At 47.9% G+C, this 21,907-nt stretch overlaps 1 protein-coding gene across 1 annotated transcript; it reads right to left on the bottom strand.

Annotated features, from left to right (window-relative positions):
- Positions 1 to 175: 175 nt before the first annotated feature.
- LOC6551181 (chromatin modification-related protein eaf-1) lies at positions 176 to 13,105 on the bottom strand. The gene is made up of 8 exons (XM_026981967.1): positions 12,896 to 13,105; positions 11,486 to 11,620; positions 6,027 to 6,750; positions 4,503 to 5,305; positions 2,236 to 4,435; positions 1,979 to 2,162; positions 1,803 to 1,922; positions 176 to 1,736 (listed from the first exon to the last, which is right to left on the bottom strand). The coding sequence occupies exons 1-8, from the start codon at positions 13,103 to 13,105 to the stop codon at positions 1,550 to 1,552; spliced, it is 4,563 nt and encodes a 1,520-aa protein (XP_026837768.1). The 3' UTR covers positions 176 to 1,549.
- Between the last annotated feature and the right edge of the window lie 8,802 nt (positions 13,106 to 21,907).

The following is a 21,907-nucleotide window of genomic DNA, read 5'->3' as shown; positions in this document are numbered from 1 at the left end:
GATTCACATACATACGACTAGAATAATACTTTGGCACACACATATAAACATAACTTTGGGTGAGATATTGGAAATCAGTTGTATTGCTCGGCGGTACGAAGGTGGAACAGAAAACTGCCAGAAACAATAATTAGTTAATTAGTTAATTAGTTAATTAGCATCCTGCATCCTGACACTTGCTTCTCTTTCGGAACTGGAACCAAAAAACCATTGACTGCTCTTTAATATCGTGTATATATATATAGATGTATATATAGAAATATAAATAGTAAGTATATATCATTTTTAGCGTTCACTATATATTTATATATATATAAATATTAAGGTATATATATATATATATATAGTCTGCCCTTCGTTCGCTCAATTAGAAACTAACACTTAAACTGACATTTCATATGCGTTGCTATATCCTTGCCTCGTCTAAACATCTCTATCGATCCGATCCGATCGATCGATCCGTCTTTTTCATCTGATCCGATGCGATCTGATCTGATCTAATCCTATTCGTTTCGATCCTTTAACCAAAAGCGCTTTGAGCGTTCTATTTCGCGTACCTCTGACCTACAGCTAAGACCACAAAAAAAAAAAGAAATGACATCGCTCCTGCTAAAGTTAGTTCTCATACATATAGATATACATATTTTAGTTTTTTTGTTCGTTTTCTTCGTTTTGGTAACATAAAATTAATCAACAAATGTTTAGAGTTGCTTGCTAAAACTTTTCTTAGTGTAAACGTGCCTTAAGCGATGCCCGCCCACTAGCATCCGTCGCCAAAGGAATCAGGGCTTTATAAATAATGGCGTAATTATCGGAATTATCGGAATAATCGGACGATACTGGTTGGTGCTAGTGGGCGGGTGTGTGTGTGTGTGCTGCGAAAAGTTGCATAAGTTTCGACCATATAATCGCTAGAAGTGAGTGGTGTGTGCTCTACCATAAATCTGTAGCCAAACGGAAGGGTTCTTTTGGTTTTCTTTTTTGGCGCCCAATGCTACAATATTAGTTGCTCCTAATCTGATGCTCGGTTCGGTGTAAACACATCTAAAATCTGTACCATCTCTGTCCGCATTTGGGATCATCATGTACCACTACGTTGTTAGCAACTGTCGTCAAGTGCTCTTGCTATCTGTATCTATATGCTCTTGTATAATCGCCTCGCTTGTATATATGCCTTCTATATAAATATCGTTTGTTGTTTGGTTTTTGTAATTTGCTGGTATTGTCTGAATGTGCTACGTACTTTAAACGCTAAACTAGCTCGTGTTTAGAGTGAGTTGTGTGAGTTGTGTGTGTGTGGGTGTGTGTACTTTAGTAGACCGACATACAAAGTTCGAGGCCAAAAAAAAACATGAAAAAATTGCCATCATCCTTTTACAACTAACTCGCATATATAACTAGTGCATACACATCGTTCACATAGGTTCCTACGTTCTCTACACGCTATTAATATGTTATTCTGTTTGGTTCCCCTCCCCCTGAAGCCACTGAAGCCCCTGAAGCCTCCGATTGGCCCGCTCCCGGTGTCCTTTGAGTTCCTGGAGCCCCTCTAGAGCAGCTGGGCGATGACCGGCTCGATCAGACACATGTGCTCGGCACCGCGCACTGGCAGCCGGTTGAGGCAAAAGTGCCGGATCATCTCCGGCACCGTCTCGAAGGGACGGCTGAACTGGCCCAGGATGTACTGCCCAGTCTCGTTGCGCTGGATGCGCATGTGCATGAAGCCCTTGGCGCCCCTTGAAAAGCAAGGATTCCGAGTTCATTATCGAGTAGTTCGAGATTCATTTACTGCATTTACTTACTTGAGGGATAGCGAGTAGTCCTGCTTCGTGGACTCGCAGTTGCGCACCAGGAAGGATCCCTCGGACAGTGGACGCAGTGTGGTCTCCGCCTCAATGCGCGTTATGGCTCCATGGTACCAACTGCCAGATATAGTTGATTAAATAGAGGTAACTTGCATCTCAGTCGAGTGACTTACCCCTGTCGCTCCAGCGGAATGGTCACGTCGATCAGATCCACAGCCGTGACATATCCCTGGCTGAGATTCATGTTCAGCTCCTTGTTGCTATTGAGACCGCGCAGATCCAGGCTGCCAAACTGCTTGGTCGCCTGGCGCGATTCATTAAGGTTTAGGGTGAGATTCTGCCGGAAAAGCGCCGTATCTGCATTTGGGATAAAAAACATCAGCGGTTTGTTATGAAGAAAACGGCAAAGACTAAGTGCAGGTCAACTAACCCAGCTTGCTGGCCAACTTCTGATCGTCGCGCATGGAGTGGCTGGAGGAGGCCTGCGAGATGCCGCTGGACTCGGTGCTGTGCATCAGCAGGTTGTTGATCTCCGCCTGGTTGGCCCGCAGGCGCCGTCGCAGCTTGGGCATGTCGAAGGGCAGCTCGCCGAGATCGACGGACGTGGCACTGCCCGATGTGCAGGCGGCCTCCTGCTGCAGTGTCTTGCGTCGCCTCAGTTTGGGCATGTCGAAGGGCAGATCGCGCAGATCCTGCGGCATGCCCGCCGAACCGCTGGCAACTACCGATCCGGAACCCAATCCGCCGGCGCCGCTGCTGCCGCCCGTTGCCGAGCTACCTCCTCCTGCTCCGGTTGACGTTGTGGTTCCTTCGGCACCGATCAACTGCAGCTTGGGCAGCGTTAGACGCTGCAGCGCCAAGGCCTGCGGCTTGCCCTCCTCCCGGGAGTGCAACGATATCCCACTATCCGAGCCCAGTAGCTCATCGGCCAGCTGGAGCAGCGCCTTGTTCGGAGCACCACGATTGCTGCGCGGCTGCTTCAGGGAGGCATTCACCTGGACCTGGTTGCCTGCTGGGGCGCCACTTGTTGCCGAATCGTCTTCCTGCGACGCCATCGGCGCCAGCTGCTGGGACGGCTGCTGCGATTGCTCCGAGGCACTGGCCGAGGCCGGCTCCTGCGAGGACTTGTCGGAAATGGGGCTCAGGATGTGCAGCTTCGAGTGCAGCAGCAGGGGCGCCGGGCGCAGGGGGTAGGCCACACTGGAGCCACCGCTGCCGCCGCTGCCGGCGCTGCCGCCGCTGCCGCTCTCCGAGCTGTGAGAGCTCAGCGAACTGGAGTGGCGCGACTCGGAGCTGGAGGTGCTGCGATTGCCCTCGCTGGTGCTGGAACGCAGCGATTCCATGCTGCCGCCACTGCTGGATGTGGCAATGCTCTCCGTGCTGCTGTAGTTGTGTGTTTGCCCCGGGCCATGGCCATGGCGGCTTCTCCTGCTTCCCGGCGCATGATGGTGATGATGATGGTGATGGTGGCTCGACTGGTGGCCGCCCTGGTGACCCTGGGCACTGCGTCGCAGCTCCAGCACCCGGCCCGACTCCAGGACAAAGGATCGCGGTCGGCGGGCAGCTGCTGATCCGGTTGCCGAGACGGAGGCCGATGCGGATGCCGATGCCGCATTCGAGTTCGAGTTGGTCGAGGGCGGATTGACGTAGGCGCTGTCGGTGAGACTGTTGTCATTGCTGCTGCCGCCGCACTGGTGCCGCATGGCCTGGATGGGCAGGCGGAGATCCCGCAGGCGGGGATGCGCTGGGTTGGCGGCGGGCAGATTGGGCGCACTCCTGATGCTGTTCATGTTCAGGTAGCGATCGTGTTTGCCGGGAAATTTCATTGGCAGCGGAGCCGTCGATGGCGGCGATGGGGTGTATCCCCGCACGGGCAGCTGCTGCGTGCTGGCTGCACTTGCTCCACTTCCGGTGGCGCTAGCTCCATGCTGCTGGCTCTGGTTTTGGCTCTGGTTCTGGTTCTGGTTCTGATTCTGCTGGTCCACTTGGCTGAGCTGCAGCTTGCCCAGCTCCGCCTCCACATGGTGCACCTGCACATGGGCCTCGCCCGTCTGCTCTTGCAGAGCCTGATTCTTGGAGTTCTTGGCCCGCTTGCACTCGGCCCGCGTCTTGGAGGAGCCGCTGACCTTGGTGATGTCCCCACCATTGCCATTACTCAACTGCAGCAGCACGGAGCAATTGGTAATGCGGTCCACCTCATCCAGATCGTCGTCCGACTTGGCTATCTTGCAGTCGAAGGCCGTCTCGTAGATCTGCCGCCGCCGGCTGCCCATGATGTCCTCGGAGTCGTCCTCTTCGTCCTCGTCCTCGTCGCCGTCCACTTCGTCCTCGTCGTCGCCGTAAGTATCGAGCGATGGATTGCTCAACGCTGCCGCTTGCACAGACGCAGGCTGGGCAGGCTGGACAGGCTGGGCAGGCTGGGCTGGCTGGGCGCACTCGACGCACTCGTGGACGCCATGCGGATGCACGTAGAAGATGCTGCGCGGCCGGAAGTACTCCTCTTCCAGGTCATCGCCGAGCTCGCTGCCCCGTCCGCCGGCCAAGGAGGAGGCAGGAGCGGATGTGATGCAGGCTCCGCACACGGCTGCTGGTCCCAGCAGGCGGTGCGGTGGCATCGGCTGGACCTGAACCTGCAAGCGAGGCAGAAACGATTAAGTGGATTTGATGACGGCAGTGCACTTGAAGAGATCGACTCACCTGGAGCTCCGCTGGAGCTGGTGGCGGTGGCGGTGGACAGCACTTGAGCAGCTCGCCCTCGCCGGCGTCGCAGTGCTGCAGCTGCAGCTGGAGCTCGCTGCCAGTGGGATTCTGATGCCTTGGCTGGACGTTGCAGGTCTTGCGGACCAGGGCTAAGGCACGGGCGTGCCACTCGCGTCGCTTGAGGCACTCGCTGCAATCGGACTCCTCGGATGTGCTGGTGCTGGGCGTCTCGCAGCGGATGATGTGCACACCCTCCTCGGTGAAGCTGTATCGCTTGGGCGTGGACTGGGCGTCCTGGGCGTCCTGGCCCGTCCTGGGCTCCTCCTCCTCGTGGCTCTCTGCTTCCGGCTGCTCCTCCGCCGCTGGCACATCCAAGCTGGAGCTCTTCCGGTAGCCACTCAGCTGCGTTTGGGTTTGCTGCGGCGGTTCACTGGCCGTCGACTGGCGGCACTTGAGCTTAAAGTCCTCCTTGTCCTTGTCCCGCTCCCGTTCCCGCTCCCTGTCCCTATCCTTATCCTTGTCCTTGTCCTTGTCGCGACTCTTGAGCAGATCGGAGTAGTAGTAGGGCGAGGGCTGGCGCTTGCTGTGCTCCGCGGGAGCGACGGTCAGTTTGCGCGGACTGCGCTGCAGTTGCGGCGGAAGCGGACGCACCAGGTCATCGGATATGGAGTCCGGTGAGTTGAGACCGGCCGCTGCTGGCGGCGCACCCTGGGCAGCTGCCTGTGGCACGGGCAGCGGCTGCTGTTCCACCTCCTCGTCGATGTCCGCCTCGTCGTCGGAGGATTTCGGCGCCGAGGAGTCTGCAAGTGATCAGTAAATCGTGTTGAATGCTGTTTAAACATTTCAATAAGCATGCAACCCCACAATTTGGCCACTCCAACCATCTGGTTACCAAACAGACGGCGTCTGGTTAATTCCACAGGCGGATTCTATTTTCCGAGCCACTGAGACGGCGCTGACAGTTTCTAATTAAGTCGCTGCGACGACATTGCGGCGCCGCGGGCCACGCAATCGGAACGCAAATGGAGTTGACGCAGTCTATTTGGCGCTTGGCTGCCCGCTGCCCGCTGCCCGCTGCCTGCTCCACGTCTCCCTGCAGCCGAGGAGCACTGCTCCCTATCTTACTGCCACCCTTCTTAATCAGAGCCTGCCACTTTCCATTTTCCGCTTGGATAATCGAAGTGGCCGCAGCGGGAAAAGTTGAACCGCCTTTGGGTTTTCCTAATTGCTGGCCACTGGCACTGGAGTCCTCTTGCCGGAACTGCAAGGATCTCTGGACCGTGAACGCCTAATGAACTGCAGCTGATTCCAGTTTGATTATTGATTTAAAGCGCTTTTTTGGTGGAGAAGAGTTTCCAAAAGTTTTGCGTTTCTATGTGCAATGTGCCATTTTTTCAGTTAAGGACTAAGGATTACTAAATCAAGCTTGAATTTCACTAATTTCCCCTTTTTTTAGGTAATAACTAGCAATTAATAATTAGCTGTTTAATAGTTGGTAGTGAAAACAGTGGTTTGGCCTACCTGAATTATATTGACTGTTGCGTTTATCCTTTCTTGAGTTGCCGTTGTTGTTGTTGTAGGTGGAATGCCGCTGCTGCAACTTTTGCTGCGCTTGCTGCTGCGCACTTCTGGGCGTTGGCAGCGTTTGCTGCTGCTGCAACTGCTGCTGCTGCGACTGCTGCTGCTGATGCGGCTGCTGCTGCTGCTGCTGATGCCGCTTGTGGCCAGGAGTCGCGCGTTTCTTGGCCTTTTTGTGGTAGACCTTCTTGTGGTTGCGCGTGTCCTTCGGATCGGAGTATCCCTCGATCAATTTCACCGATGCCTGCTTGATGTTGCTGTTGGGCAGCGGCGGATGTTGCAATGTTGCACGGTGTTGCTGCGGCTGCTGCTGCTGCTGCTGCTGTTGTGTTCCTACTGGCAATGTGTTGTTGTTGTTGCTGTGCGTGTGCTGCTGGCCGTGTGTGCTGCCGCCGTTGTTGTTGTTGTTGCTGCTGCTCAAATGCTGCTGCTGCTGCTGCTGGTGCGTGGCCAAAATCGCAGCTGTTGCTGCTGCCGCTGCTGTCGCCGCCTGAGTGGGCAATGTTGCCACGGGCGCGGGCAGCGGGGGCGGTAGTTGCGGCGCTGCTGCTGTTGCGCTGGCCGCTGCTGCTGCTGCAGATGTTGTTGCTGCTGCTGTTGCTGCTGCTGCTGCTGCTGTGGTTGCTGATTGCAGCTGCAACGCTTGTTGGGCTTCACCAAAAGGCAGCTGTTGGTTCAAACAGAAAAGAAAGGAGAGGCATTAGCATTTGTTAGGCTAATTTGATTTGCATTTCAATTTCCAATTTGTTTGGCATTTAATCGAAAGAATAAAGGAATGTGCGTGGCCAACTCGTTGGCGGCGCTTATGGGGTTTCCCCGGTCAGCAAACCGCCAATCGCATCAAGCTTCCCCACTTTTGGGCCTCCTTTTCATTTGGGTTCGGTGGCGGACACGTTGCAGATGTGGCAACTGGTGGAAGCCGTTTTTCAGAATTTCCGTCAAGACTCAATCCGTTTTTCGGATGCAACTTTAAAAGTAATTGTCCACATATGGAGTGTCATACATGTCATATCAGTTATCAATTCCCAATCGAACTGTATTCAAATGTGGGTATTCTAATTTTTACCAATTTGATGATGTTGCCTTTGTAAAAATGCGGAAGTGTAGCCAAATATTAATTTCCCGAAATCAGTCAAAAAGAGATAGGGATCCTGGCAGCTATATGACCATTTTTAGCCCAGTTATAATCGAAATTGCTTGCCAAATATGCAATTTTAACAAAATGCCGTTTTTCCCAATAAAATACACGACTTTTTGGGCAAAACATCGAAAGTTATGGTCTAAATATGGAATTCCAATATAACGATGTGGCATATTGAATTTTGAGCCACAAACTGTCGTAACGATGACAGCCCAAGAAACAATATACCCCTCGCTTCATCCGCCATTTGTCTGGGTATTTCCCATGATGGATGGATTTAATTTCTCTTGCAATGTCCCATGTTCTAATGCCCATACCAGCTCCCCATCCTCACTGTGTTCAACCCAATGCATGTCAATCACAATATACGTTCCTGCTGCTCCTGCCCTGCCCATGGATGCACTTCCGCTGAGCTGGACAAATAGCTGGACGGTGCGGAACTGCAACAGCACAGGCTCCTAATGTGCGCAAATTATGAGGCTCGCACGTGGGCATATCTGTGGATATCGAGGCCCCCTGCCCAAACTCCGTTCCGGGCCATTATGCTAAACATAAATTTCCGTTTACATGGCCCCATGTCCACTTGGAAACTTGTCCTGCGCCTGGGGCATCCTGTGCTGCTATGTTGCTAACGGGATATTGATGTTGGCAACATGGCGGCGACAACTCTGGCGCAGGGTTGTCGTTGTGCGTGGAGACAAGCGCAGAGATGCATTCGCCGGTGCGGGAACTTTTTTAATTGAAACACATAAATAACGAGAGAAGTGCTCCTGCTCCACACACTGCTCTGGCTGAATCGAAAGCATTTTTAATGAATTTGAACTTGAAACCGAGTGGCGGCGCTCCTGCCTTCCGGCTTTCATTCCACGATGCCCCGGCGAACCAAGGGGGCATGGGGTTTCCAAGGCAGATTGATAATGGGGTTGTGCCCCGTTAGCCAGCCGCAAGGAGAGGGTCTCTACAGTCATCCATCCACTCACATGTGCCCGCTTAAATATTTGCCTTTGATTATCCACAAGCGATATAAGCAGACGTTTATGCGTTGTGCCCAACATATAGGGCGGATACTCATGCACGATTGCCCCCGCAAATCGGGCAAGGAGTGGGGCACATCTGGAATAATGAAAACTGTTGGATTCCATGTCCCCACCTTCGCTTCCGACTCCACTTGTCTGCGCTGGTTGCCGCAGCAACGTGATTTCTCTGCCAACTTTAATGAAAAAAGAAATCCAGGTCTAATGTCCTGTCTGCAAATCTATCTCGCATCCTTGCCATACCCATTGTTTGGCCACTGAGGCTGATGACGCTTGGCCATCCCTTAACCAGCAACCAGGCACACGTGCAATCCGCATTGGGAAATAAAGCAAGCATTGCCAAAAGTATACTGCAAAAAGTGGTTAAGCCTTAGTATGCAGGCAGTTCGGTTAGCTAATAGTGCTGATCATAAAAATAGGGTAACTAATTACCCAACCTTCACTCAAAGGGCATCTGATAGTCACCACTTTTAGCTCAGACAACGCGTCGTATGAGTGATATCTAAGCTGACGCTGTCTGTTCGTTTATTTGTTTGCGGTTCGCAGGAGTTGGAAAGTAAAAATAATATATATAAGTGCGCATGCACACATAAAAAGCATAGCCAAGTTATTGAAATAAACAAAAAGCACGCACACAGAGATAGACACAAACGTGTCCTGACTGCGTCCTTTTGTGTTCATGTGAGTTATCGTTGAATATTACTCCATGGAGAGTAATAGCAACAACTGCAAGAGCCAAACGAATTTCCTTCCATTTCCACAAACTCGCTTTTTTTAACAGATCCCACTTCACAGCCAGACGCTCCACATACATACTCCTAGATACTCGTAGATATATCGGAAAATGTCGCGTTCGCTTCCATTAAAACGTGAGTTGCCGACGAAAAAAGTCAGGACTAAAAAACAATGGCCAACACACATGACTGGTGAAAGCTATTATGGCATCATCACATGGATGCTGCTACACTACCAATAAAAGTGGTCCCTAAATTGAAAACCCTTTAAGCAGCATAAATATAATGGTTCCGATCAAATAGCTGGTCTTACCGCCTTTGAATATATATTTTTACTTAATGTGTTATTTTTATGCATATATTTTATATATTTTTTGACATATTTTATTGCAAGTGTAGCGCCTGTTTTCTCTGTTTATCTGCCATCTTTCTCTGTGCCTCTCCAATGTTTATGGCAAACAAAAGTCATAAGATAAAATTACATTAATAATTGTGAGCAGGCTCACACGCACACGGCCCGCAAACACATACACGTGCATTAATATGCCGCATGGAAAGCCACGGGCGACGGAAAGAGAGCGGCATAGAAGTAGGGAAAAGGACGGCAAGCAGAGCATCGAAAGGCGCTAAACGTTATCGCTTTGGGCCATTTGCTGCTGGAATATTCATTTTGCTGGCAGGAGGACGAACAGCCAGGATTAAGTACACAGAAAAAATGTAGCAGAAACAGCAGAGAGAGAGAAGATTTGCGGAAGATTGCATTCAAAACATTTATGGCCGTTTAATTAGCTGTAATACGCACAGACAACTTCCTCTGTGCGGAAACCTTAATCAGCTTTAAATTCGTATAAATTATGCCTATTATTCGGCATCTCAAGTATTTGATTTACTTTGTTAATGCATATTTAAGTAATACAAACTTTAATTGCGAGCAGCTTGCCTAAAAAGGCTTGATATTTAAATGTTTTTCAGCAAATGGTAACAACTTGTTGATTTTCACGCAATAAATACAACTTAAGCAATAGAAAGTGATTGAATATTTGCCCAAGGAACACTAGTCCTTGAAAAAATATGTACACCAATTGATTGTTATTAATTTTCAGATATTTGCTTTTGTATTACAGGACTTTCTGCCATCTTAAGGCTGGCATATTGAATACTTGGCACTGATTTATCCACTCCACTCCCTCAAACTTGCTTCAATCTGCAGAAGTTGCAGCTGAAGGTCGTTGCCGCAAATCTTATTTCTTGGCAGCAATCCCCGCCATTCCGGCTAAACAAATTTCAATAAAAACGAATTTCAAGTGGCTGGGAAGCCGGATACTCTGTGTGTTTTATGTGTGCGCCTCATGCGGCTTTCCTTTTCATTTTTAGTGGCCATATGCAAAAGGGAACAAAACACGAAATATTTCCGTATGGGCCATAAAAAAGCGACGCACCACCCTAGGGGATTTTTTTTATTTTATTTTTCCTTTTGCCACCCGGGGCGGCTTCCATTGGTTGGGGGCTCGGCGATTTTTTGGTTTTTGGGGGCATCATTTGATTTGTGGCACGGCGCATTTGCTGCAGCCCGAGGTTATCTCTTCTCGTATCTCAGCGGCTTTCTATCGCTTACTTTCTCTTTCTGCCTGTGCTTTAGAGCTGGGAAGATTTGATTGGCAAAATATAAGCAGTATAACTATAGGAAAATGCGTTTTATAACTTTGCTGAACAAGTTGCGCCTATAAACTGAAGCTTGAAATAAATCTTTTCAATGTGTTTTCCTCGTTATAAATTAAGCCGTGATTAGCACATTTAGAAATTATACAAGAACCACTTATTCAAAATGAATAAATTGGCCAAAATGCATACCAAAATGCCTAAACATCTATTCAACTTTTTGCTAAAATTTGTTCGATAATAATGCAAATTCAGTTAAGGTCTAACCATTCAAGTAGTTAGCATTAATGCGTTTTAGAGTCGTACTGGCCACCCATAAATCTGGCTACAAAGCAGCTGAATTGGCAGCCAAACTTGGCATTATCCTATCTGCGTCCATTTTTTATGGTCAGCCATCGCCCGCTGGGCAGCTTCGTTTGTTTGTCATTTTGGCCCCAAACTTCCACTGCCACTTCCCCTTTGTTTGTATCGCTGATATTGCGTCCTTTGCCTCGGCTTTCCTGTTTTCTGCGCTTCTATTTTTTTCAATATTTAGCCAATAGTCCGTGCATTGTTCGAGCAGCTCTTTGTTTGTCCGCCTGTCGCCGCAGGATAAGCCAAAGCCAGGGGCAGGAGTGGGCTTTTCATTAACGCACTGCTGATGCGGCTGACGTGGATGCGACTTGTCCAAAATCCCAGGCCACCACTCGATTCGCTGGAGCGTGCAGTTTATCAATTAGCTGTCCGGAGCAGTTAATTGCCATGGCCCCACCAGCGAGACAGCCATCCATCTCAATGGCCCACTCACCCACCACCCAACCACCCAAAGAACCCACTTAACGAGCATGGACTTACAAACTCGGTCTGCGGACTGGGGGCTATCCAGTGCTCGGGATTCGCTGGTATCGCCTCCGCCAGGCACGGATCGAAGCTGGACGGTCGTTTTTTAACAAAGTCTACGGGCAGGCTGTAATCATCACAGATGGCAATCTGGAATGGCATAACGAGAAGAGGGATGCGCTCAATTAGTCAGGGTTAGATAAGAGCTATAACCTTAATGCTAATGATAATATTACACAAGGCTGCTAAATATTTAAATATATATCTAAAATGAATAAAACATACAGTATAATTTAAAGTTTTTATCTGCTTAGTGGCAGATGCCTCGCGATTTCTGCGACGTTCTGAAATTAATACATTTCTTGGCTATTTTTGACAGGTCTTGCCTCCTTGCATATGAATACCCTTGAACTGGATAAGAATGAAAAAAAAAGAAACAAAAAAAGGCGAGGGAAAACAATAACGAACGCCACGACACGTGCACCTCAAGTGCGTGGACCTCCCCGCTTTTCCTTGCAGTTTCCCCCATTTTCCACCTAACCCATATCTTTTAAGCCCAGAAGCAGACTTCTTGCCATTTGGCTGAACGTCTGCGTCATCAAAAGTGTACAACAATGGCTAAATTACAGTTACAATTAAAAATGGCGACGATGCTTTTCCAGCTGGTTCTTTTGTTAGCACTTTCCCCATAGCGCCACCCACACATTTTCCACCTGCTAAAGATTCAAGCCCAGATGATGCAAATGTACAAAGCTTTCTTGCTGTTGATACCCAAGGCAAAGTCTTGAGTACTGCAATTAACGTTAAGTGATGGAGCGAGAAGGGGTTTCTGTACATAAATACATTTATATATACAAGCATGTATTATATAGCGTATTGGGAAGGGAGAATAGGAAAAGCGGAGAGCTTAGCAGCTGATGGAAACGAATCGAGATGGATTAAGTGGGTAACAAATTACCGCCTTAAGCCAAACTTATACTGGTCATTTTACAGGATTCAACTTAAAAGTCCATTTGGTGCCGCAAGTACAGTAGGTGGCAAAACATCGGGAAGGGTGCTATTAGATATTTCGGCTTGAGCCATGCTGCTTTGCGATTTCTCTCTCCCTAGGTACGTTAATATATAGAATCACTTAAGCGTTTCCACACAATCTACATCCACTTCTCAATTTTCCAAGTACAGTTGCGTTTAAGCTAATTTCGTTAGTGCTATTATAACGATCTTATGCCGCGGCGCATCAAAGAGCCAAGCATAATTTAATTGCTGACTTGGGAAACTTGTGCCACAAGGTCATCGAGAAAGGAACACACGCCACAAATTCAATCAGAAAGGAAAGTTTCCGGGCTGCCAAGCGCGAATCTGCCGCAAATCCGAGTAATAGAGAGATCTGTGGGTTGGAGTGGGTCGTTCTTCACTTATAGCTACCTCGAAGTACACTTGCAGGCGATAAAGTTGACGACAAGTGCGGCAATACCATTCCAGACCGGAATAGTAACCCCCGCCGGTGGCCAGGATGTGCGCCACATCCCCGGTGACATCGACACAATTGCGGTGGAAGCAACTTCCACAGGGACCCGCGCACTCCACCCTTGCCTCGCCGGCACTAAAATCAATCCAGCAGAGACGACAGAACATGTTGCCAATAATTTCCAGCACCACAACACTGGCAACACTTAGGAAAATTACAAAAAAAATAAATAAAATATTCCACCGATAGCGAACGTCGCGTCCCAGGTGCTGACATGCGAACGCCGTGCACCGAAGTGAAATGAACGGAAACTTAAACTGAACGCTGGGCTGGAGCACTGGGCCAGTCGTTCATGGAGCTCCGTGGCATGAATGGGGCCAACTATGGCCAACTTTTGTGCACAGATGTTGTCGCTGATGTCCCGGGGCAATGAGTGGGCGATTGAAGGGCCAATTGCGGCGGAGGAAGGACCTGGTGATGGCGTCTTGTCCGGGCAATTGGCCGGTTGGTGCTCCCAATGTCTGGCTCTCGAGGTGTTAACATCCTGACACGGGTCACTTGGTGGCCCATGTAGGGATGGCTCAAGAAAGAGGTTATCAACTACTGCAAGAGAAACACATTTATGGCTAAAGCCTTTTCGTTTTCATAGTGCTAATACCGATTACATTAAGTTGTCCAAGAAGGATAATAGTACGCTAGTCAAGCAAAATAATTTCGTAAAAAAAAAAAAAAAAAAAAAAAAAAAAAAAAAAAAAGTTTTCATAGTGCACAATTTGATTGACCAGCACGAAAGTAGGCTTTATAATGCCTTTATTATTTACCTACAACCGCAAAACTAATTTGTTCGCCCCTCAAGAGCCACCACAATTGGCTGCAGCGAAAGTTGAGTGGCAAATCAGCAGCCACAAAAGACGATGACGCACCCAGGCACAACTCATTGGCTTGGCCAACGTCCTGATTGCCACGGCTCACGGATCTTTGGGCCACATGGCAAACGCGAACTGCAGAGTGAAAATGCAAAGTGCAAAGTGCAAAATGCGAAATGCACCCACCCACTGCACTGATTTTCCGGCGTTGAAAGTGGCAAAGGGATGTTGGGGCTCATTGGCTCTCGCTGTCTGGCTGAGTAAATATCATAAATTTTAAAGGCGGCATTAATGCGCTCGTTCCGCACAAGAGTTGCAGGTAAATGTTGCAAGGCTGCGGCTGCGGCTGCCACTGCTGCTGCTGCTGTCGCCAGCCAGCCATTTTCGGTGTCGCCTCCGCCGTTCCATTCGAAATTTCCACTCATTTTGCCCGCATAACCGCAGGCACTTTGGCACCGGGCCCACTGCAACGAGTCCTGGCCACATGTTGCCCTTGTCTCCGCCAACTGGCTTTTGTGTGACACATTTTGGCCGCGCAGGAAATGATGGCCGGGCTCTTGGTTGTGGGTCCTGGGTTCTTGGTTCTTGCTTAGTCCTTGCCACCATTCAGCTGGCTTATTGCGGAGATTGCGTTGCCACAAACAGAAATCTTTTGCATCTTGTGGCACATTCTGTTCTGCGGCCCCTATCCTCCATCCATCCATTTTGAGCTGGCTTTGATTTTTATTAGAATGACACCGACAGGTAACAAAAGCGCTCGTGGTGATGCTGCTTCATATGCAATGCCATTCTACCCATATTGCTTTGGGTGACCTCAGAGTCTTTCACTGAATAAATGAATGGGTTTTGAATGCAATGGTTGCCAGTTGCACCACTTTGACATCCGTGGCCAGGGAGTTTTCCAAAGATATGACTATAACGTACAATGTATTTACCTGGCATCGCCTTTGGTGACCCCGACCAATATTGATTGTTTACCCTCGCTATGGAACTGCCCATTTCTAATTGAGTTAGGTGCAAGCAAAGGAAAGTTGGCATCACAGTTAACTTTGGTCGATATCAGTGGCTAATCTCATCCACGCTCTGTGCCCTTGTCACTCTCCATCGCTAATTCGCGACCCTAATCCGGATGTTGAGCCTCGCTAATTGGCACCAAAACCCGGGAACCTTTGACCTTTGCTTTGCAATCCGTTAGACTGGCTATCTGGCTATCTGCCTGGCTGTTCGACTGATTGATTGATTGATTGATTGATTAATCGATTGGCGTTAGCTCATCGCCCAGATCCAAGTTCCCAGTTCCAAGCTGCCGCCGTGCGCCTATCACTCATGATTGATTAGCCCATCGGAATGGGGTTCGAAAGGGCCACTTTCAATTACCAATTACGGGTGTAACACAAGGCGTTCATATCCATGCTCAAGCCCCAACTCCAGCCCCAAGCCCCAAGCTGAACCCCCTGTTGCCTTGTTGGCCTTTTGGCCTTTAACGCTCAATTGATTTGTTTGGTTAATGCGTGGCCGATTACAGGTAACTTTCCGCCTCCTGACCGGGCAATTGCTTCGCGAAGTGTTTACACACTCCAAGCCCACACACACACACACACACACTTAGTTGTTTTCCAACCCCTAGAAACAGGGGACTCCCCTATTGTATAAGTAGGGTATGCGTATGCGTATTTGTGCCGGCTCCCTTCATTATGTTTGGAAACTTTTTAATAGCTCTTCGGCCAAGCATTTTGCGGCATATGCGCCGGCAAGTATGCAAAATATTTTTAATTTTTTCCGCCTCTCCACGAGTCCCTGCAAATACCCAAGCGAAATTTGTGGGGTCCTTCTGCAGCGGAACCATTAAAAATGGCCGACGTGGCCTCGTCAATGGGACATTTGGGAGCAGCAGACAGGAGCTGCACTCAAAGAAACCCGTACCAGTATGTACGTATATACGAATTACGTTCTCTTTTAATTTGCAAATGTCACTAAACCAAGTGTTAGTCCTCCCGCGATAAGTGAGAGGTTTGGTTGTATTATTTACATGTTTAATTGCAATGTTATGGTACTAGTACTGCATGTACGGATTCGTCGCCTTAAAAAAAAAAAAAAAAAAAAAGGAAAAAAAATATTTAAAAAAAAAAAAAAAACTAAGCTGCCAACTTATGCATGAAATTCATGAATATTGTCTCAATCGTGGAACAGTTTCCGCATTTTTTACAAGTTTTTCACATGGCTTTTCTGCAAGTGCTGGGCAAAGCGGTAAAAAGCAAAGTTTCAAGTGCTCAACCCCAGCGGATTCTGCAGGTTGCGGGAGATTGAGGGAAATTGAGGGAGATTGAGGGAAATTGAGGGAGGTCGCTGAAGGGTGTCATCGTCAAAAGCGTTCCCTCGACTGCAGCCGTCACTTTGCGGGGATTTCCGAGGGGGGGTTGCGCGCCGACTTGCTTTTGGGGTTGCACATAAATTTTAATTAAATATTTTTCGGTATGTTTCGATGTGTTTCTATGTTTTTTTAGCCGTTGCTGTTTGCTGTTTTCTGTATTTTAAAGCGCAGACACTAAAGCTGCGGATGAGTGGTGCGTTGTAAACGTATCTGTGCAGCACTTGAAATGCGCACCACCTGCCACCAACGCCAGGAGCAGACCCACACCATGGCCAAAACCAAAACAGGCGGCTGGAGCTCTATAAATTTCAATGTCGCAGCACTCAAACCAGACGCGATGCGATGCGATGCGATGCGTGCCGGCAGACAACTTTGACTTGCCAGCGAGTCAAGGGTGGCTGGAGATCAGGAGTGCACCATCCACAGGCACATCCTCATCCGCATCCACATCCCTGTCCAGGCTCAACCTCTGGCCAAGTGACAACGACCACCCCTTTGGGCCACATAAATTGTTTGGCCAAATGCAATGAAAATCACACGAAAAACCAAAGGGCACCCAGTAAAGCAAGAAACGAATCGGGAAATACTCTATACGTAACAGCTCCAAAAATAATAAAATACATTTCAGATGCAGCTCGCACTTAGTTTGTACTTCAAAATCGAAAGCTATAAAATGCAATTTAGCCACTGATTTATCCAATCGGGTAGCTTGGCAATCCTTTTCCATTACCCAATAATTTATACCAGCTCTTTGGCAGGGTATTGAACGGGTGAATCGACAAGAAGATGGCGAAGTGGAACCGTAAAACAAATATATTCATTTGTGGCCGCTGACCAAGGCCGGCTGAGTTTTAAATACTACACATGTTGCCAAACGAACACGTCTTCTTCTTGTTTTTCGGCCCAGTGCAAAGCGAAGCCAACTTCCGGTTTCCGGTCCGTAGTCGTACTTCCATGGTTCCGTAGTCCCCTAGTCCCGTAGTCCAGTAGTGCCATGGTCCTGTAGTCCTGTAGCTCCACAGTGCCACATATACACACGAATACGAGCAGAGTCCTGCAGTTGGCACTTGTGAACGACGTATTCAGGCTCCTTTCGTTGCCACCACAGTTGAGCGCACATTGGAAATTGTTCTGCTCACGGGAGCAGAAGTTGAGCGGGTGGCACTTTATCGAGTGGGTGAGTGGTTCAATGGGTTGCTTTGTGTGTGGGTGTGTGTGTGGGTGGTTCAGTTGTGTACCGAGTGTTGTAGTTTTGTGAACTTTGCAGAAATGCAGTGACCGGAAAGCTGTAATATCCAATCGCCACTTTATTTGCGAATATTTGCAGCCCTCCCCATTTCGCCTTTCTTTGTTTAAATGGACATTACGTGGCGGGGCCAAATGAATCGCCCATTGCCCAGTGCCCAGTGGCCAGTGGCCATAATTGAGACCCAATGGCCATTCCCATTCCCAATCCCATTGCCCAGATCGGAAATTACAGTACAGTCGCTCCAGTTAGCCGCTAACCTCAAAATGCAATCAAACTTTGGCAGTTTGCGGACTACGGACAACGGACTACGGACTTTGGACAGCGGATTGTGGGCTAGGTCAGCCAACAGCCATTGCCCACTGAGCATTATCTAATCCGCAACCTCCTTTTTAGCCGGTTTTTAATGGTTGATTCATCAATTCAGGTGCCACAGAGTTGACCGAATTTGATTTGTATTCCCGGTGATGCTGATTTCCAATGGTTTTTTGTTCTGTTTTGCTGATTTTGAAAGGGCAGTTAGTCGTGGTTTGTAGAAATAGAACGAACAAGGGCGAAAATTAGCTGGGGCTAGATGCAGATTGCATGACAACGAAATTGCTTTAACAAAAATCTATACACAGCATTTGGCAGTTGGAAGCTTTTTCCATTATGCAACAAATTGAATAAGCAATTGTGCCCGATTTTAGATCCTTTTGTAACTTGTTAGTCATAAAGGGCAATTAAATATTTAACTTTGAGTGAAGCCAGGCTTCCTAAGCAGTCTGATATGCAAAAACAATACAAAAACAGTTCCTTTTGGAATCCATTTTGCTTAAGCAACTTATCTTTAATTGCCATTGCAATAGCTCTGAATACTCCCACATTCACCGCAGGATTCTGCTCCGAAAAAGGAGCGACTGCGTGTGGGTAAACCACGAGCCACAGCCCCAAAAAACAGCCCAATTGGATTTCCTCTCGAAAAACCTCAATTTTTTGCTATGCCTCCTGGCGAAACCCTTTTGTTCTTTTTTTCTTTGCGGAGTCACAGTGCCTGACTAATCTGGCATTTGATGGGGCGATGGCAGGTTCTACACTATGTCACCACCATTGGAAGACCGAGACCACGACGCAAAAACTACCCAAGATGCGGTGGCCACGGCCATATCCTTTTTCCACTCCAGCCACTATTGGCATTCCCGAGCATATGGGTCCAATTACGCAGCATTTCCGGCGCTTCCTTGGGGTTCCCCTCTAAGTATCAAACATATATATGTATCTACGTATATCTACATACTTGTGTATATATATGTGCGCATATCCTGCATGGCAGCGCATCAACAAACACTTCACGCCTGACATTTGACAAGACGTTGTGTGCCTTGGGTGGTTTTTCCTCATGACGTCTACAAAAACAAGCGAGCGGAGACTCGCACAGAAATCCAAATGCGAAAAAATGGCAATAATATTTTTATGGGCATAAATAATACAACAGGCCAAAGGGGATGTTCCTTTTTGGGTTGGCGACAAGGGGGAAAACTGTTTTTCACGCCATTTTCCGATAGAGAGCGGGGGAGGGGGGCTTACCAACTTTGGGCTTGGCTAACCGCACACATTTAATGTCGGCAAAGTCGATTAAGCTTTGTCCGCCGCCAAAAGGCAGCTGCTAACCGAGGGCCAGGGGACTTCGCCAAGGACATTGGACATTTCCCATTCAGGACAGCGGGATTACCCCGCCGAGCAGTTAATGGCTTGTCTATGACTCAGCCACAGCTGCGTGGAAAGTGGCAGGACAGAACCAAAATATCCTTCCCACATCCTTGTCATTGTTATTAGTCCGGCGCGAGTGTAAAACAATTTCCACACAAAATTCCTTTGCCAAAAAAGCATGACAATGAACTAGATTTATTCCAGGACACGGAGCCACAGAGCCTTGAATCGCGAATTTATGGCTGGGAAATTGAAAAGATTGCTTAGCCAAATTGAAAAGAAATATTCATTTTTAATGCTGCCTGAAGACGAAGCGATGGCTTAACAGCTCTGAATGCCAAGATGGGCTATGAAAATCTAAAAGAAATTAGAGCGGTAAGCGCAAAGAATTTATATAAAATAATACAAATTATATAATAAAATATGCACTAATAACCTAAGTATATTCCAGAAAACCCATTTAAGACTATTTTCAACTTCTTAATCAAACTTTGCCTTGAATTATCCGATGGCTAGACACATGTATGTACTAACCCACCCATGTTCAAATATTATTTCACTAGATTAAATTTCAATATGGCTAGACTCCAATTTAAAGTGGATAAAGTGGGTTTGCCCAGGCTGCCATTCCGTAATTGTTGCTAGGCAAACAAGATCCGTTTCGCCTGCTTTTGAGATGTCTCAAAGTATTCCGATTGCCAAATATTCGAGGAATTTAATTTATGAATCTCCACTCGAGGGTTAAGAGCATGATGCCCTGGCCGCGGGGCTAAAACATCAAAAAACGGAGCTCGGCATAATGCTAAGCAAATACGGGTTTTCCTGTGGATGAGCCAGGAAGAAGGCACCAACCACACAGCCTTCCAGCCAACTGTGAGCCACCCAAGCCACTCAAACCACCCAAAACCACCCAAAACCACCCATAACACCCACTGGCCCCCGCAAGATAAACAAATAATTGGCGATGATGTGAGGTTGATGCTTTTCGGCGAGTGGAAAAGTCGCTGACAGGTGGCAGAGCAGCACCCATTTCAGGTTTCCCACCCAGACGCGTTTCCATCCTTAATCCCGCAGCCCTCAAGTAAATGTTTTCATTTTGGCCGTCGAGACTAACGGCAATTTGTCTGCCCTTATAAGTGCCTGTCTGTGCCGAGATGCACTGAGCGAAATAATTCATTAACCCAAATTCTAAATTGCACTTATGAACGCGCTTAAATGCATGCTGTGAAACAAACAAGCGCCATTATTAGCTTATGATATCGTATCTATGCGCCTCTTTGATGATTTCCTAATGACCAGCGATTCATAATGCCAAGTATTTTCGCTGTGTGTGCCAGCGTGAGTGTGTTTGAGGATATACAGCTCATTAAATACAAATCAGCTTAGGCAGCAGCCGCAAATGGCGCACAGTTTTGTACGAGCCACTAACGCAAACCGAGAATGTGCCTCCACTGCAATTAAACGGGCACCACCCACTTGCCAGCCCACTGCTGAAAGGACAAGTGTAATCCCCCATGCTGCCCCACCCACTGATATTAAAACCCTCGAGGAAATTTCACTTAAGCCGCAGGTAAGTCTTGGTACATGGCACACGCTTATCAGACAGCCGCCATTCTACAACTCAATTTGCCAGCGCGCCCAAAGTCAATTTAAAAAGCAAATATAAACGAAAATATTACAGACCGTCCCCTTTTTGGGGTTTTGGGAGGTTGCTGGCTTGCTGGTTGGATGGGTGGATGGGTGGATGGGTGTGCACTTAAGCCGAAGGACATAAACAGCAAGAAGAGAGCAGCCTGGCAACATCATCATGGTCGTCAACGTCCAGACACTAATTAGTAATCCTTGACACGAGTTCCTTTGTCATTAAATATGCTACATGCGCGCCCAAACCCACTTGGATGTTGTTGTAATTATTTGTCCACAGGTATTATGGCTGGAATGGAATAACTTTGCCCGGGCATCAGATTATGCCAAAGGGAGGCCGCAGGAGCTAAACATCCAGGCCACCTAATCCTCCACCCAGCAAAACAAAAACGAAAATGAAAGAAAATCCCGCTCCATGCCACCCTCCTTATCCGCTCTTATGACTCTATCTATTCCTCTTTCTAGCAGACATCCATGAGTCATAACATCAACAAAAATCTATCGTTACTACTACGACGCACAGACCAAACCCACACATACACACACACGTGCGAATTATGAGCAATCACTGAGAGTGCACTGAGAGAATTGTGACTAGAGAATCACATGCAAACCACTCGGCAGTAGAACGGTCACACCATATCGCGAGTTAGCTAGGTGGCAAGGTCACACCTCGCTTTTTACTAACATGGCGATCAGTTAATGTAAATACATATATTTTTATATATCCAAAATGTATAGTATTAGCTGTTTTTTTGCCTGTGTATCTCGTGTGGCGTGCAAGATCAATAACCGTAAGAGGCTAAGCCAAAAACTGATTCCCAGCTGGTCCAAAGGCAAAACACCATTTCCATAATCTGACAATTTGTAATTCATAGTAAATATGAAAATTTGATGCGAATTTGCTGCGATTTCTTCCAATCTCTATCCCACACTAGCATCCCCACATGTGGCCACTTTCTGAGGGGCCGGCAATAGCCAGGGGCATAAATCAGATTTATATTTTTTTTCTCATTCACGTTGCACACTTTGCGGCTGCAGATGCCCGCACAGTGGAACCAACATCTAAATCACGTCACCTAAAAATATGCAGATTCGCTCAATGGATACTAACTAAAATATAATACTATAAATATGGAAAGTATTTGGATGG

The sequence above is a fragment of the Drosophila erecta genome, unplaced genomic scaffold (assembly GCF_003286155.1).
Source record: "Drosophila erecta strain 14021-0224.00,06,07 unplaced genomic scaffold, DereRS2 tig00000126-arrow-pilon, whole genome shotgun sequence".
NCBI classification, from domain to species: Eukaryota; Metazoa; Arthropoda; class Insecta; order Diptera; family Drosophilidae; genus Drosophila; species Drosophila erecta.
The sequence above is the reverse complement of the archived record's forward strand: the minus strand, read 5'-3'. Positions and strand labels throughout refer to the sequence as shown.

Excerpts from the sequence above, each read along its gene's own strand:
- LOC6551181 (XM_026981967.1), bottom strand. The coding sequence starts at position 13,105 with ATGTTCTGTCGTCTCTGCTGGATTGATTTTAGTGCCGGCGAGGCAAGG. Across the intron at positions 11,621-12,895 it reads GCCTGCAAGTGTACTTCGAG|ATTGCCATCTGTGATGATTA; the intron begins GTAGCTATAAGT and ends ATGCCATTCCAG. Across the intron at positions 2,163-2,235 it reads GAAGTTGGCCAGCAAGCTGG|ATACGGCGCTTTTCCGGCAG; the intron begins GTTAGTTGACCT and ends TCCCAAATGCAG.